The sequence below is a fragment of the Pinus tabuliformis genome, chromosome 2_2, assembly GCF_031772625.1.
Source record: "Pinus tabuliformis cultivar Carrire ecotype Pingquan chromosome 2_2, CPIR1, whole genome shotgun sequence".
Taxonomy (NCBI): Eukaryota; Viridiplantae; Streptophyta; class Pinopsida; order Pinales; family Pinaceae; genus Pinus; species Pinus tabuliformis.
In genome coordinates, this window is record NC_142300.1 from 77893681 (window position 1) to 77911952 (window position 18272).

General features: G+C 41.1%; 1 protein-coding gene across 1 annotated transcript in view; it reads left to right on the top strand.

Annotated features, from left to right (window-relative positions):
* Positions 1 to 303: 303 nt before the first annotated feature.
* LOC149191530 (Ribosomal protein L20) overlaps positions 304 to 18272 on the top strand; it is a 79917-nt gene continuing 61948 nt past the window's right edge. The window contains exon 1 of the mRNA XM_089404313.1: positions 304 to 634. Coding sequence (XP_089260439.1) covers positions 449 to 634 — 186 coding nt within the window. The 5' untranslated portion in view covers positions 304 to 448. The remainder of the gene's footprint in view (positions 635 to 18272) is intronic.

An 18272-nucleotide genomic window follows, 5' to 3' on the forward strand; every position in this document is an offset into this window, starting at 1 on the left:
AATACTATAAAGTTTTAAACCTAAAAAGGTTTTGGACATACTATTATTTCTAAATATGAGGAAATTAGTCCATGTAATAATAAAAAACGATTATAGCAAAATTTGATACTATAAAGCCTTAAACCTAAAAAGGTTTTGGACATACTATTATATCTAAATATGAGGAAATTAGTCCATGTAATAATAAAAAACGATTATAGCAAAATTTGATACTATAAAGCCTTAAACCTAAAAAGGTTTTGGACATACTATTATTTCTAAATATGAGGAAATTAGTCCATGTAATAATAAAAAACGATTATAGCAAAATTATAATGTGAAAATAGTGTTTCCATGTTTGTTTGCTTTCTCTGCAAATTCTATGGGAATATGGGAATTTACAAGTAGAGATAGTAGATGCAAATTACAAGTTTTATCACCGAGGGGACCGGGGAGAAGATAAGAGAAGATGCAGAAGGATCAGATTCTGAAGTTGGCCAAGGGGTTCAGGGGGAGGGCGAAGAACTGCATCCGCATTGCCAGAGAACGTGTGGAGAAAGCCCTCCAGTACTCGTACAGGGACCGTCGTAACAAGAAACGGGACATGCGCGGCCTCTGGATTCAGAGGATCAATGCAGGCACTCGCTTATACGGGGTGAGTATTATTAATACTTAAAAGCAAATCCTCTAACATTACTACTCGAGCGCAACCATTGTTTCACTCTAGCTACTACGCTTTTAATTTTCTTACATGTTCTCCTGAAGAGTTAGGGTTTTTATTACTTGGGTAGCTGTCACTCAGAGTTCAAACTTTAGGATCCTTGTAAGGCACAGACATTGAGGTCCATTGTATTCCATGCCATTGTTCTTGCACTAAAATCTCTTTTCTCAAAGGGCAGATTGGACTTAAACTAGGAATCTATATATTCCTTTGAAACATGTTAGTTAAAGGAAATTTAGTTTGCTTAGGCATGCATTTGCGGTCAATAAATGACCTACCTTTGCTTAGATCCCTGCGATGTTTGCAAAAGTAGCGATAGTTGGAAGTTTTTGAAAATTTTGAATGCAATCTTGGGAAAGGTGAAACGTGTTTTGAACTTCAGCCACGATCAATGGCAACTTTAAGCAAGAGTACAAATTTGCAAGCAGGCTATTTTCTATGTTTGAAAGCATATTGTAAAAGTTTGCAGGCCGTTTTAGTAAAGTAAGTATACTGCCCGAATCTAAGAGAACCGTGACTGCAATATTTTCCAATTTCAAGCAGGACTCGGAGAACATGAATGTATTCTAATAATTATTGTATGTATCTTCAACATTCCAGAGTTAAATTCTGGATACTGTGGATCAAGCAAATGTTCTAGAACATTTGAGTGCTGTCACGGGTGAGTTTGAAGCTTTTCTGCTGAAAATAAACGTCAACTTGAATATTGGGGGTTACATCATGAGAGGACACGCGACAACCTCTTAGATATAGAGAAAATATAAATCACACGACTCAATATCCAATAAAGCAACTACCACAGATGTCATACTGCTCGCAAATATAATGCCGGAGATACAAATATCAATTTTGAAGATTGATTCATTATTAAATAATTAATGCCTGGCAACCTATTTGTTCAGAAACGGGAAAGAGAGATTGCAGTAAACAAGTTTCTAGAAAGAAAAATGGCCAAGGTTTAATACGGATACATATTTTTTTAAAATCATAACTAGGAAATTTTTAAGGAAAAACTGCAGCATAGCTCACAGCAAGAGTACATCAACGGTCTGCTATAAATTACTTTAAAAACGGTCTGCTATAAATTACCTCAAACAAAAGTATGAAGAGACAGTATCTACCTCTATGGAAAACCTCTAGAAATCGCGAGTTTTTCAACTCACCGATGTTATCTGCTGAGTTTTTGAAACTTGAAAAACTCGCGATTTAATTGATAAACTCCCAATAAATTGCGATTCAATCCAAAAAATCGTGACTGTTTTCTGGACCGCGTATAAGTTGGGGAAAGTCCGATTATTTTACTCATTTTGCCCTCAATCCTTTACGACTCAAGCTGGTGGAGAGAGGAGTTTGTCACTGCCCAAGAGGAGGAGATTTGACCAGTTTTGTGGTGTGGATTTGGAGTTTTGTCCACTGCTCAACCTGAGAGACACTGAGATAGTGATTGCCAAGTTGCAGGTGTGGATTCTCTCTGAGTCTCTGTCCTTGATTGGTTAGAGGTGGATCCTGAGGTACTGGAGGAGGTAGCAGTTGAAGGGGAGAGAGAGGTAGAGGAGGAGGAGCAGCAGGAACAAGAGGCAGAGCAAGAGGTGAAGGAGGAGGTGACACCATTTAGCATGGGCAGCAATAAAGGACAGGGGTGACCTCCTATTTTTGCTTCTAGAGGACGACATAGTCCATTTGTAGCCACAGGCGTAGGGCCATCTTCCTCTAGAGGAAATGGCAAAGCCATTCCCTATTCCCATAAAAAGGGCAGAGGAACTTAGTGACTGATTAGTTTATGACATGTAGATGATTCATGATGATGAGATACATTTATTATATTTTTTGTTGATATTTTGACTCTTGAGACTGAGTCAGGACTCAGGATTTAGGACTTGATTCACTGTTGATATGTGATGTAGCACTAGACTTTTTATGCATCTTATATATTAGCGTTCTTTTCATATTTATGTGGCAATGCATTTATTTGATGTTGTGGATACTTCAGATGCTATTTTTTTTTTTTTGGTTTGGTTTGGTTTGTTATTATTCTTTTTAAATGAATATTTTTGTACTTTTTTTTGCCGAGTTTTCAATTTTCTCCGACTTTAACTATTTTTTCAATTTTCGGATCCTTGCCGATTTATTCTAAAGTTCGACTTTTTCCACATTGGACTATCTATTGGCCATTAACTATATCCATGTAATGCCGTGTACACATCCTAGTCTATCTTTATTTGAAGAGAGAGTATTGCACTGGCCTATAACAATATCCATGTGTATACAACACATTCTAGTGTATCTTTGTGGTGTAGATTCTACGTAATAAGACCTAAGTACCTAATTACTTTGAAAAACATACAAACTTAACAAAATGCATGACAATGGCTGCTTTAGCTGAAACTGAGTTAAATTTGATGATTTTTGCATTCTTTTGCAGCTGATGAACTGTTTCATATTTTCTTGGTTTCCCACAGTTGAAATGATAGAATGAACTGTTGAAATATGTATCTGGGTTTGGTCTTCATAATGACATATGTAATCATGATTTTATGTAAAGAGAAAAATAAATTTATTATTGTTATTCTTGAGGCATGGGTTTCATGCTCAAGGAAAATTTATTTATAGGTCAAGCACCCATTGAGTGCTTCTAGGGCTTGTCATTGAGTCTACAAGGCAGTTGAGTCAATGTCATGTATGGAAGACCTTTTTGGGCATGTTACATCTTGTAAAGAAAATTTATGTAAAGTCAAAAGTGTCAAATAGACCCTCCAAGACCTTGTCATCATGCAAAGAACAAGTCGACCTACAAATAGTGTCAAGTCGACCTCATGGACAACCATTCGACCTCCAAGGAAGACTATATATAAGGATGCATCGACCTCATTTGAAGGCATCAATCTAGCTCACAAGAAGTCCGATATATCAAGAAGAAAAAGACCTAGAAGGAGCGAAGAAGAGGAGAATCCAAGGAGGAGAAAAATCAAAGTTAAGAAGATTGTTTTTGGGCTAATATCTCTCACACGTGTGGACTGTGTTAAATTATGCAACTAGGGTCAAATTCTATTTTGGACAATTAATTTGATGGAGATAATTATTGCATTGAATTCCTCTTTTTGAGAGGACTAAAATCGACCCCAAGATCACTCAAATCGAACAAGGAGAAGTGTGTTTTTGAATTAAAACCCACTAATATGTAAATTATCAAGGTCAACTACAACATCACGTAGGCTCATGAAGCCCAAAAGACATGTCTTTTCATCCACATGGATTCATATAAATACAAGAGACCTCACACCTCATTTGGCACTTCATCAACTGCTGAAATTTGGTACCGGAGGACAGGTGGTTCCCTAAGGCTTTGATCTTTGGCTTAAGGAAAAGTGTCCAAAAGAATTTAATTTTTCTCCTAAAGTGACTTTATAATTTTTATAAAGTCAAATTTAATTTAAAAGTGACTTTAAGTGATAAAGTTAAAAGTCTAATTTTAAAGTGACTTTATTAAAGTCAATGAAAAATTAGAAAGGAAAAGTGACTTTGGAAATAAATGACTAAGTGGGTCTTTATTAAAGTGGGGTGAATTAAAAAATAGAAAGTGAGATTTAAATGAACATTTAATCTCAGCCCTAGATCTCAATCTATTTCAGCCATTGGATTTAGGGATCACCCAAAAGTCACTTAGGGTTAGATTAAAGAAGGAAAAGGAGGAAAATGTCATTTATTCTTTCATGAGCAGATTGAGAGAGAGAGAGCAAGAGAGCAAGGGAGATTTTTGAGCAGGAGGAGAAGGAGGCAACAGCTTGGCACACATTCCAAGGCAGTTTACAGCAGCTTGGAGCAAGCTGTACAACAGGAGGTCGTACAGCAGGCCGTACAATAGTGCAACAGTCCGTACGATGTTCGTATAGTTGATTTTCTGCACAGAAATCGAGGGCCGTACAACAGATTTTCTGCACAAAAATCGAGGGCCATACAACAAATTTTCTGCACAGAAATCGAGGGCAGTACAACTGATTTTCTGCACAGAAATCGAGGTCCGTACAGCAGCCCGTACAACAGTTTTTCAGCAGTTTTCTAGTTGGTTGTGTGGCATGAAAATCGAGATAAGTTGTAAAATTTGCTTGCTGATTTTTGCTAAATATTTCTCACTGTAAAAAGACATTTTTCAGAAATAAGAAAGAGCTCTCAAACTGGTTTTCCCCAAGAATTGTAGGGGGTTTTTCCAGGGTCACCTTGACCAAAAATCATTGTGTTTAAATGTGTTAAATGGCTGTTTGTACCTGTTGATTTTTTTATTTCTGCATTTTCCAGCATTCTGTAAAATTTCCAGAATTTGTGTTTTCAACAAATTTTTTTATTTTTATTTTTATTTATTTTATTTTATTTATTTATTTATTTTTATTTTATTTATTTATTTTATTTTATTTTATTTTTATTTTTATTTTTATTTTTTATTTTATTTTATTTTATTTTTTTCAGTTGTTAAATGTATGGATATGGGAAAGGGCATTTAACTATATGGGAGAAATAAGGTGAAACTGAAAACCGGGGTGGGAAATGAAAAATTTCTTCATGGTATCAGAGCTTGAGTGCAGTTTGGGGATAGCAAGGAGGAAAATTACAGCTTGCTGATTTTTCACTCAGAAAATTCCAGCACGCTGATTTTTCACAAACAATAGTTTTATCTTTACTACAACAATGCTATTTTTCAGTTTTAGGATAGCAGGATGTCATTGGGATTGAGGGTGGAGGATAGGCTGGATGGGCATACAAATTACAGCGTTTGGAAGGAGAGAATGCAGAGTATCTTTGAGGAGGCAGAAGTCTGGGACATCATGGTGCATACCACACAAAACCTTGTTGTTGTGCCTACTGATGCTACTCAGTTGGTTGAGTATAATAAAAAGAACAACAAGGGTAAGAGACTGACTCTAGATGGAGTCAAAGACCATTGCATTCCTCATGTGAGAGGAAAGAGAAATGCCCATGAGATGTGGACAGCATTGTCCAATCTCTACCAGAGTACCAATGAGAACCAGAAAATGGTCCTCAAGGAGAAACTGAAGACTATTAAGATGGGTAATGATAGTGCAGTTGGATATCTCACAAAGATTACTAATGTGAGAGATGAGTTGATAGCAATTGGAGAGGACATTCCACCCACTGAGTTGGTGCGGATTGCAGTGAATGGCCTCCCCCGTTCATGGATGAACTTTGCTGATGGGGTTTGTGCACGTGAGACCCTTCCCACATGGGATAGGTTTTGGGATGATTGCATTCAGACAGAGATTAGGAAAGGTCAGCTGGGGGCAGCGAAGCCAGTTGAGCAGGATGAGGATATAGCACTGTCGGCAGGAGGCAAGAAAGGCAAGGGGAAGAAGCAGGCTTCCACAAGCAATGGTGGGGGAAAAGGCAAAGGTAAATGTAAGCAGGGTAACACACAGAAGGACTATTCCAAGGTGAAGTGTTGGAATTGTCAAAAGATGGGACACTATGCAGTTGTGTGTTCGAAGAAGAAGAAGAAGGGGAAGAACCAGAGCGTGGCAGCTTCAGCAGAGGTTGAGGACTTTGCAGTTCGTTTTGACCGGGAGTTTGGGTTCACTGCGTATGAGTCCTCTAGTGCAGGATCACCTGCCACACAGGTTCAGAGGGAGCATGCTTTTCCCTCGATTAGCGGAGCATCTTCGGGTATCTGGTATGTGGACAGTGGGGCTTCACGTCACATGACAGGAGTCCGTGAGTACTTCTCAAAGCTTTCAGAGAGTGGCACTGATATAGAGGTAGTATTCAGTGATGACAGAGTTGTTAGAGTAGTCGGTGTGGGGACACTGACATTTCAGAGGGAGTCCAAACCTCCCTTGAAGGTGTCAGATGTTCTTTATGTGCTAGGGATGAGGAAGAACCTCATATCCGTCTCAGCTTTGGAGGGGAGAGGATATGAGGTACTGTTCAGGGGAGGACAGGTGTTGATGTATCCTAGGGGCACTCCAGCTGATTCAGCTAGAGTGATAGGTGTACGCCATGCAAAGGTGTACAAGTTTGCATTCCAGTCCTTTTTGGCATTGAGCAGTAGTACCGATAGCAGAGCTAGCAGTTCTGAGCTATGTGAGATTTGACACCGCAGGATGGGACATATGTATCATGGAGCCTTGAGGACCTTGCCGGAGATCACTACAGGTGTGCCAGATTTCAGTACTGATCACTTTGATACTTGCAGAGGATGTGCGATGGGCAAGTTTGCCAAATTCCCTTTTCCCAGCAGTGACAACAGAGCGACTGGGATACTTGATTTGATTCATTCTGATGTGAGCGGTCGGATGTCTCATGTTTCCTTGAGTGGATATGAGTACTATGTTTTATTCATTGATGATCACTACAGGAGGACCTTGATTTATTTCTTGAAGACCAAGAGTGAGGTCTTCAAGTGGTTTCATGAGTTTAGAGCTCTTGTGGAGACACAGACAGGTCGAAAGATCAAGTCCCTGAGGTCGGACAATGGGGTAGAGTACACCCTTGGAGAGTTTGTAGACTATTGTGCAGAGGCAGGCATTAGGAGGGAGTTTACTGTTCCTTACAACCCCCAGCAGAATGGGGTTGCGGAGAGGAAGAACAGATCCATCGTAGGGGCTGCCAAAGCCATGTTACATGATCAGGGGTTGCCATTGTTCTTGTGGGCAGAGGCTTGCAACACAACTGTTTATTTGCAGAACAGGAGTCCGCATCGTGCCTTGGGGCACATGACTCCGGAGGAGGCTTTTTCTGGGAAGAAGCCTGATATTGGTCATCTTCATATCTTTGGATGCATTACATACTCCTACATACCCAAGGAGAAGAGGACCAAACTAGAGCCCACCGCAGAGAAGGGTATCTTTGTGGGCTACAGTGAGACCTCAAAGGCCTTTCAGATTTACATTCCTGCACAGAGGAAAGTTGTTGTCAGACGGGATGTGAAGTTCGAGGAGGACAGGGCTTTTAGGAGGTCACGGGAGTTAGAGTATCTGGATCAGCCAGACCCTCAGCAGCAGTTGAGTCAGTTGCAGGGATCCAGTGGGCAGGGATCAGGAGGATCCGGAGGTACATCTATGAGGATGTCAGGTCCGTCAGTGAGTAGTGGCTCGCCGAGCCAGAGGGGTGGTGCTCCGGGCAACATGCAGAGCAGTTCACTAGGGAGTCCACTGATGGATAGTTCACACGGTACCTCAGCTTCTACAGGTTCAGGTGTAGGCAGGAGGACAACAGACAGACAGTCAGGAGTTCAGGCTCCTGATAATGATGGGGAGGAGTTTCATTCTCCTATGGGAGAAGTGCACTCAGGGAAGAGGAAGCCCAAGTGGCTTGTTAAAATTGGCAACCAGGGAAAAACTTCATGTGGGTCATCTTATTCATGGCTAATAATATTTTTATTAGATTCCTCTCGTCGAGAGGTGTAGGATTGATATAAAGATCATCTAATTCCGATAAGTATTCATGGAGATATGAATTTATTTTGATTATGGAATTATTATCAAGCCGACCTACAACTCATGTAGGCTCAGAAGCCCAACAGTCGCATCTATTCACCCACCAACGTTGTGTATAAATATAAGAGGACTTTTTCTCATTTGGACTCACTCATCTCATCACATCTCTCTCTCTCTACTGCGCAGATATGAGTCTCTTCTCTACTGCGCTGAAATGGGTCTCTCTCTCTCACACATGTGAAGCCGGAAGCTGTTGAATTTGAAGCTGCAACTGCAGAAGTAAAGATTGACTTGCGTGGCCTAGAAGATCTCCTCTTTGGAACTGCGCTGTAGGTTCATCTGAACCTCCTTTGAAAGCCGCAACTTTTGGTGGTGGAATGAAGTCAATCCGACGAACGGTTTGCAAGATATCGACTGCCCTAGTTTGAAGCCGGAAACTGCTGAAACAGAAGCTGCAACTGCAGAAGTAAAGATTGACTTGCGTGGCCTAGAAGATCTCCTCATCTGAACTGCGCTGTAGGTTCATCTGAACCTCATCTGGAAGCCGAAACTTTTGGTGGTGGAATGAAGTCAATCCGACTGTCGGTTTGTGAGATATGGTCTGCCCTAGTTTGATAATGAAGCCGCTAATGCTGATGCTACTGATCTAGGGTTTGCTACTGCTGATATGAATCAGATTTATTGTATTATTTCTCTCTGCTGAATTATTGAAGATAAAAGAAGATTTGATCAAAGGGTTTCCCCACACATTGTGGGGTTTGTCCCTGGCTAGCCGCCACATCTCGTGTCTCTTGTCTTGGCTTGTTTTCTGTCGATCGTTTAATGTTCTATCTGCACTTTACTTTATGTACATGTGATTGCTAATCGGTGGAATATAATAAGAAAAAGAAGTAAACTGTTATAAGCATAGAACATACCATAACTTAACATGGTAACAGAGCTGAGGTGAAGACAAAGCCCGAGCAAGAGCAAGAGCAATCATTGAAGAGAAGATTGGCAAGGCTATCCTAAAAGAACTATGGGGTCCTCAACACTCTTTCCTGCCGAAGACAAGCTCCGTGAGAAAGCTGACTATCACGGATGGAAGATGTCTATCGATCTAACCCTTGAAGATCAAGGAGTGCTGGACCATGTAAGAGGCAATATTGTTGAGCCTTCATCAAATGCATCTGCTGCTGCCTGGAACAAATGGAAAAATGGAGAAGTCAAAACAAAGAAGATCATCCGGGACTCTATCGACAAGCGCTTGGTGGCCTACATCTCTGATCTAGACACCTCCAAGGAAATCTACGACAGACTGGTGAGTTTATTTAAAGTTAATGATGCAAATCAAGTTTTGTTTCTTAGAAATAAGTTGAGGGAAATCAAGAAGGGTAAAGATGAAAGTATGCAAGCATACTTCTTAAGAATCACCAAGATCAAGAACGATCTCCTATCTATTGGGGAAACCATTACTGACAGAGAAATGGCACTCACAACTCTCGGAGGATTACCATCTGAATGGTATGTGTTCAGGACTACTCTTCTGAACAATAATGTAATTCCTAGTTTCGAGGAATTAATGGCTAGATGCATTCAAGAACAAACAAGGGTAGAAGAGCAGGAAGTGCCCTTGCCTAAAGGTCCTCCTGCTGCTTTTTCTTCTCATGTTAAGAAAAGAAATAATTCTGGGTCTAAATTGAAAAGAAAGGCTGGATTTAAGGGTGGAAGAAAAGGACGATGTTTCATTTGCAATAAAGCAGGTCACTATGCAAGGGAATGCCCTGATAGAAAGGACTCTCACCGTGACGATGATCAAAATCCCTCTCATGGTAATCGAAGGAATGGAAAATTCAACAACAAAGGAAAAAGGAATGCGGGAAATCAAGGAAGAGGGCCACCATTCAAGAAGGCTAGAAATTCCAGGTATGAATCTAACACTGTTGACGATAAGCAGGCTGAATATTATCTACCAGCTGCTCTATCTACCTCCGCTCCTTCGGACTCAATGGGAATTTGGCTCATTGATAGTGGTGCCTCAAGACACTTCACTGGTTACAAAGAAGTACTCTATAATCTGGTAGAGAAAGAAACTAACCTGGAAATTGTCCTTGGAGATGACATGAAATACCCAGTGAAAGGTGTAGGCAATGTTTCTCTTAAACTGAATCAAGGTAATACGATTCACTTACAAGATGTATTATATGTACCTGATCTCAAAAAGAACCTGGTATCCATCTCGACAATGGAAGACAAAGGCTATAAGGTAACCTTCAGCGATGGTAAGGTACGCATATGGAAAAATAATGTTAAAGATGCTTTCACTCTTGGGTTTCGAGTTGATTCTTTATATCAAGTCGGTGGAAGTCCGCTAGGTGTCATGTCTTGTGACACAACGCTTCAGTCCGAATTTTGGCATCGGAGGTTTGCCCACCTTCATTACAAAGCTCTACCCGATGTAAGACAGATGGTAACAGGGATGCCTGAATTCCAAGTAGAGAAAGAAGGTGTGTGTCCAGGATGTGCCGAAGGAAAGCTCAAAAGGGGACCATTCCCTTCAAGTCAAAGCAAGACCTCCGATATATTACAACTAGTTCACTCAGACATATCAGATATGATGCCTGTGAACTCCTTGGGAGGATACTCATATTATCTCACTTTTACAGATGACTATTCTCGAAAGACCTGGATATACTTCTTGAAAAAGAAGGATTAAGTGTTCCCTTGGTTCCGACACTTCAAATCCCTAATCGAGAATCAAACCGAAAAGAAGATCAAGATCTTAAGAACTGACAATGGGATTGAATATGAATCTAATGAGTTCCATGATTTTTGTAAAGAGGCTGGCATCAAGAGGGAGACTACTACACCATATACTCCTGAACAAAATGGTGTGGCAGAAAGGAAGAACCGCACAATTATGGAAGCTGTCCGGGCCATGCTACATGATCAAAGTCTTCCTAAGTTTCTATGGGCTGAAGCTGCAAACGCTGCCCTCATCAAGCATTGGGTTCCAAGACTCCTGAAGAAAAATTCACCGGTAAGAAACCTGATGTTTCTCATTTTAAAATTTTTGGAAGCCCTGTATACTTTCATGTGCCGAAAGAGAAAAGAAATAAATTGGGAGCATCTGGAAAGAAGGGAATTTTCGTGGGCTATGGTGAAAATACTAAAGGCTATAGAATCTATGTAGCTGGTCAAAGGGAAGTCATAATTGGTCATGATGTCACCTTTGACGAAGATATGGCTCTCAGCAAGGTGATCAATCTTCCGACTTTGAGGAGCTCTCAAGAAGCCGACACCAGGGAACTGAAAGAAAAGGATGATGAATCAATGCCTGATGTAGAAGAACCTATGGATCCGATTGATCCTCCTCCATATGAGCCTTCCTCTTCTAGGAAGAGGCCTTCATGGCTTAAGGGGTTACTTGATGATGCTGAAGGACATGCTGCACCCCGAGGAACCTTTCGTGAAAGTAAGAAACCTAATAGGTATCAAGGATACCTGACCATCATGAGCACGATCATACAAAATGAGCCTTCGTCATTCTCAGATGCCGTCAAGCATCAAGTATGGAAGGATGCTATGACCGAAGAATATGAGTCTATCATAAAGAATGATGTTTGGGAAGTAGTTCCCAGACCCCAGGACAAGACTGTTGTTACTTCCAAATGGCTTTACAAGATAAAGCATGCAGCAGATGGAAGCACGGAAAAGTATAAGGCTCGTTTTGTTGCTCGAGGTTTCTCCCAAAAGGAAGGTATAGACTATGATGAGATATTTGCACTTGTTGCCAGATATACGACCATCCGCTCGATCATAGCCCTTGCCGCTTCACAAGGATGGAACCTACATCAGATGGATGTCAAGACTGCGTTCTTGCATGGCTCGATCAAAGAAGAGGTCTATGTGGAGCAACCCGAAGGATTTGAGATTTATGATCGAAAATCTCATGTATGCAGGTTGAAGAAAGCTCTCTATGGGCTAAAGCAAGCACCCCGAGCATGGTATGAGAGGATCGATAGCTACTTGATGAAGCTGGGATTCACTAGGAGTGAAGCCGATCCTAACCTTTACTTTAAGGTTGAAGATGACAAGCCTCTCATACTGATGTTGTATGTGGATGACCTCTTTCTAACAGGTGCAGACCCTCTCATTCACAAATGTAAGAGGGAGCTGGCCTCTGAATTTGAAATGAAAGACCTAGGACTGATGCACTAATTCCTAGGACTTGAAGTGTGGAAAAAGCCAGGAGAAATTTTCCTATCTCAAGGAAAATATGTGGTGAAGATATTGGAAAGATTCGGAATGGTGGACTACAAGCCTGTAACTACTCCGATGGAGCTTGACTTAAAGAAGTTAAGCGGTAGTGCTGCTGGACCTGTTTTACGAAATGCTACCGAGTATCGGCAACTCGTCGGAGCATTAATGTTCTTAGTGAACTCCCGTCCAGATATATGCTTTGCAGTCAACACGTTGAGCCAGCATATGGTTGAACCCCACCACATACACTGGATTGGTGCCAAGAATCTGCTGAGATATGTTCGTGGCACTATCACTTATGGGTTAAGATACATTGCCAGAGATGTGAGACTATTTGGATACACAGATGCTGACTGGGCAGGCAATGTGGAGGACTGTAAGAGTACTTCCGGGTGTTGTTTCTCCTTGGGATCTGCTTCGATATCCTGGATGAGCAGGAAACAAAAGTCGATGGCTTTGAGCACCGCCGAAGCAGAGTATATTGCTGCTAGCATGACTTCTTGTGAGGCAGTTTGGTTGCGAAAGCTCTTCAGTGAGTTGTTTGGATTCACATTGGATACCACTGTGATCCTCTGTGACAACCAAAGTGGGATTCGTTTGTCAGAGAATCCCGTATTCCATGATCGCTCCAAGCATATTGATATCAGATACCATTATATTCGAGATATGGTGCAACGGGGAGCTATAAGGCTTCATCATATCGGTACAGATGAACAGGTCGCCAACATTCTGACAAAACCCCTTGGGAAAGTAAAATTTCTGACTTTCCATGAACAACTTGGAGTTGTTCAAAGACCCCCCAATGAGGGTCATGTATGATGCATTGAGCTCTGAGAGCTCCAGGGGGGTGCGGGGTGCTTCTTGGAGCAACATATGACCACAGGATTATTCACTATCCCCTGGTGGTATACATGTACACCCCGTGGCGACATTGTAGCAGGATTGATGTGTTCTCCTGTGAGGCTTGGATTGATGTGTTCTCCATGGTAGTGTGGATTGATGTGTTCTCCATGGCAATTGTAGCATGATTGATGTGTTCTCCTGTGAGGCCTGGATTGATGTGTTCTCCATGGCAATTGTAGCAGGATTGATGTGTTCTCCTGTGAGGACAGGATTGATTAGTTCTCCTGTCGAGGCATCCTACCCATGCAGTGTGGGACTCATGGGAAGTACCTCTCATCTGATCAATGAGCAGGGAAATGAAGTTAGGGACCATAGTAGTACCGATGGACGCATCGTTGTAACTACCGTACTCCCTACGCTAGGATGACCTCCATTGATCTGGGATCAATGATACTGGTCTGGGACCAGTGGTAGGAGTTGTACCATACTATGACGCTGACTTCGGGTTGGTTGAGACTGGTCTGGGATCAGTGGTACATACTTTGAGACTGACTTTGAGCCAGTGGAGGATGATATTGGTCTGGGACCATTGGAGTTGTACTCACTATGACGCTGAATTTGGGTTGGTTGAGACTGGTCTGGGACCAGTGGTACATACTCTGAGACTGACTTTGAGTCAGTATGATACATCCTCGATCATTTCTTCTTCTTCATAATTCGGACAAAAGCAGAGTAGAATAGAACAATGCAAGAGCAGAGCAGAACAAAACAGAACAAAACAATACAGATCAGTGCAGGGCAGAACAAGACAAAACAGAACAGGCAAAATAGAGCAGAGCAGGGCAAGGGTCAGGCTGTACAAGGCAGTGCATTTGATGGATGAATAGTAACGACCGATAGACAGATTGCAGATGAAGTTCTCCATGGTTGAGAGGGAGTGTTAAAATTGGCAACCAGGGCAAAACTTCATGTGGGTCATCTTATTCATGGCTAATAATATTTTTATTAGATTCCTCTCGTCGAGAGGTGTAGGATTGATATAAAGATCATCCAATTCTGATAAGTATTCATGGAGATATGAATTTATTTTGATTATGGAATTATTATCAAGCCAACCTACAACTCATGTAGGCTCAGAAGCCCAATAGTCGCATCTATTCACCCACCAACGTTGTGTATAAATATAAGAGGACTTTTCCTCATTTGGACTCACTCATCTCATCACATCTCTCTCTCTACTGCGTAGATATGAGTCTCTTCTCTACTGCACTGAAATGGGTCTCTCTTTCTCACACATGTGAAGTCGGAAGCTGTTGAATTTGAAGCTGCAACTGCAGAAGTAAAGATTGACTTGCGTGGCCTAGAACATCTCCTCTTTGGAACTGCGCTGTAGGTTCATCTGAACCTCCTTTGAAAGCCACAACTTTTGGTGGTGGAATGAAGTCAATCCGACGAACGGTTTGCAAGATATCGACTGCCCTAGTTTGAAGCCGGAAACTGCTGAAACTGAAGCTGCAACTGCAGAAGTAAAGATTGAATTGCGTGGCCTAGAAGATCTCCTCATCTGAACTGCGCTGTAGGTTCATCTGAACCTCCTCTGGAAGCCGAAACTTTTGGTGGTGGAATGAAGTCAATCCGACTGTCGGTTTGTGAGATATGGTCTGCCCTAGTTTGATAATGAAGCCGCTAATGCTGATGCTACTGATCTAGGGTTTGCTACTGCTGATATGAATCAGATTTATTGTACTATTTCTCTCTGCTGAATTATTGAAGATAAAAGAAGATTTGATCAAAGGGTTTCCCCACACATTGTGGGGTTTGTCCCTGGCTAGCCGCCACATCTCGTGTCTCTTGTCTTGGCTTGTTTTCTGTCGATCGTTTAATGTTCTATCTGCACTTTACTTTATGTACATGTGATTGCTAATCGGTGGAATATAATAAGAAAAAGAAGTAAACTGTTATAAGCATAGAACATACCATAACTTAACATGGCTTCAGGACACCTTGAGAGATGCCACATCTGTTGCTGAGCCTAAGAGGCCGGTCAGAGAGAGTAGACCACCTGAGAGGTTTTGTAGCTATATGGCAATGGCTACCAGCATCCTTGACTCTGAGCCTTCTAGCTATGAGGAGGCAGCTAGCCAGCAGGTTTGGAGAGAGGCCATGCAGGAGGAGTATTCTTCTATCATGAAGAATGATATTTGGGAGGTGGTGCCGAGGGCTGAGGGCAAATCCGTGGTTACTTCCAGATGGCTTTACAAGGTAAAGCATGCTGCAGATGGCAGCATTGAGAAATTCAAAGCGAGGTTTGTGGCTAGAGGGTTCTCCCAGGTAGAGGGAGTTGATTATGGGGAGACCTTCGCTCTCGTGGCTCGATATACTTTGATCCGCTCCATTATATTGATAGCAGCAGAGATGGGTTGGAAGATCCACTAGATGGATGTGAAGACTGCATTTCTCAATGGCTTCATACAGGAGGAGGTGTACATTGAGCAGCCACAGGGCTTTCAGGTGCATGGGAAGGAGTCCCATGTGTGCAGACTGAAGAAGGCCCTTTATGGCCTGAAGCAAGCTCCCAGAGCTTGGTACTTTAGGATAGATACATACTTGCAGGGGATGGGTTTCACAAAGAGTGAGGCAGATCCGAACCTTTACTTTATTTTGATAGGTGAGGAGCCTCTCATTCTGGTGCTGTATGTGGATGACTTGGTCATTACAGGTGCAGAGAGACTCATAGAGCACTGCAAGAGAGATCTGGTGACGGAGTTTGAGATGAAGGACATCGGCATGATGCATTACTTTTTGGGTTTGGAGGTGTGGCAGGAGGAGGGGCATTTCTTCTTGGGGTAGGGGAAGTATATTGTGGACATCCTTAGCAGATTCCACATGGAGGATTGTAGACTCATGTCGACATCGATGATCACCAACTGGAAGAAGCTTCATGCTTCGGATTCCGAGTTGGTGGATCCCACATTGTACAGGCAGCTGATTGGTTCCTTGATGTATTTGGTGAACACTAGACCAGATATTTGTTTTGCAGTCAACACGATGAGTCAGTTTATGTGTGAGCCTAGGAAGGTTCACTGGGTGGCTGCAAAACACATTTTGCGGTACTTGCAGGGGACAGTGGATTATGGTCTGGACTACAGGTAGGGGGATGGAGTGAGATTGGTAGGTTATACTGATTCTGATTGGGCAGGTTGTGCTTCTGATAGGAAGAGCACTTCAGGGTGCTGTTTTGGGTTGGGTTCGGCAGTAGTGCCATGGTTCAGCCGGAAGCAGCAGTCAGTAGCATTGAGTTCAGCGGAAGCAGAGTATATGGCAGCCAGTCTAGCTAGTTGTGAGGCCATCTAGCTTCGCAAGATGTTGTTTGGCTTATTTGGTCAGCCATTGAGACCTTCAGTGATTTACTGTGATAATCAGAGTTGCATTAAACTCACGGAGAATCCAGTATTTTATGACAGGTCAAAGCATATCGGGATCAAATATCATTTCATCAAACACTGTGTTCAGAAGGGCACTGTGAAGCTTGAGTATATTCCCACTGATGAGCAGGTTGCAGATATTCTTACCAAAGCCTTACCACGGGGAAAGCATGACTACTTCAGAGACAAGATGGGTGTGGTGAGGAACACCTTCCTCGGTAAGAGGGTGTTGAAATTTGGTACCGGAGGACAGGTGGTTCCCTAAGGCTTTGATTTTTGGCCTAGGGAAAAGTGTTCAAAAGAATTTAATTTTTCTCCTAAAGTGACTTTATAATTTTTATAAAGTCAAATTTAATTTAAAAGTGACTTTAAGTGATAAAGTTACTAAAGTCTAATTTTAAAGTGACTTTATTAAAGTCAATGAAAAATTAGAAAGGAAAAGTGACTTTGGAAATAAATGACTAAGTGGGTCTTTATTAAAGTGGGGTGAATTAAAAAATAGAAAGTGAGATTTAAATGAGCATTTAATTTCAGCCCTAGATCTCAATCTATTTCAGCCATTGGATTTAGGGATCACCCAAAAGTCACTTAGGGTTAGATTAAAGGAGGAAAAGGTCATTCATTATTTCATGCGCAGATTGAGAGAGAGAGCAAGAGAGCAAGAGAGATTTCTGAGCAGGAGGAGAAGGAGGCAGCAGCTTGGCACACATTCCAAGGCAGTTTACAGCAGCTTGGAGCAGGCCGTACAGCAGGAGAAGGCCGTACAACAGTGCAACAGTCTGTACAGCAGATTTTCTGCACAGAAATCGAGGGCTGTACAACAGATTTTCTGCACAGAAATCAAGGGCCGTACAACAGATTTTCTGCACAGAAATTGAGAGCTGTACAACAGTTTTTCTGCACAGAAATAGAGGGCCGTACAGCTGATTTTCTGCACAGAAATTGAGGTTCGTACAACAGTCCATACAACAGCTTTACAGCAGTTTTCCAGTTGGTTGTGTGGCACGAAAATCGAGATAAGTTGTAAAATTTGCTTGCTGATTTTTGCTGAATATTTCTCATTGTAAAAAGGCATTTTTCAGAAATAAGAAAGAGCTCTCGAACTGGTTTTTCTCAAGAGTTGTAGGGGGTTTTTCTAGGGTCACCTTGACCAAAAATCACTGTGTTTAAATGGCTGTTTGTACCTGTTGATTTTTTTATTTCTGCATTTTCTAGCATTCTGTAAAATTTCCAGAATTTGTGTTTTTAGCAAATTTTTATTTATTTATTTATTTTTATTTTTATTTATTTATTTATTTTATTTTTATTTTTATTTTTATTTTATTTTATTTTATTTTATTTTTTATTTTTTTATTTTAATTTTAATTTAATTTTTTTATTATTATTATTTTAATTTTATTTATTTATTTTAATTTTAATTTTATTTTAATTTTAATTTTATTTTTAATTTTATTATTTTATTATTTTTATTTTTATTATTTTTTATTTTATTTTATTATTTTATTATTTATTTATTTTTTTCAGTTGTTGGATGTATGGATATGGGAAAGGGCATTTAACTATATGGGAGAAATAAGGTGAAATTGAAAACTGGGGTGGGAAATGAAAAATTTCTACATC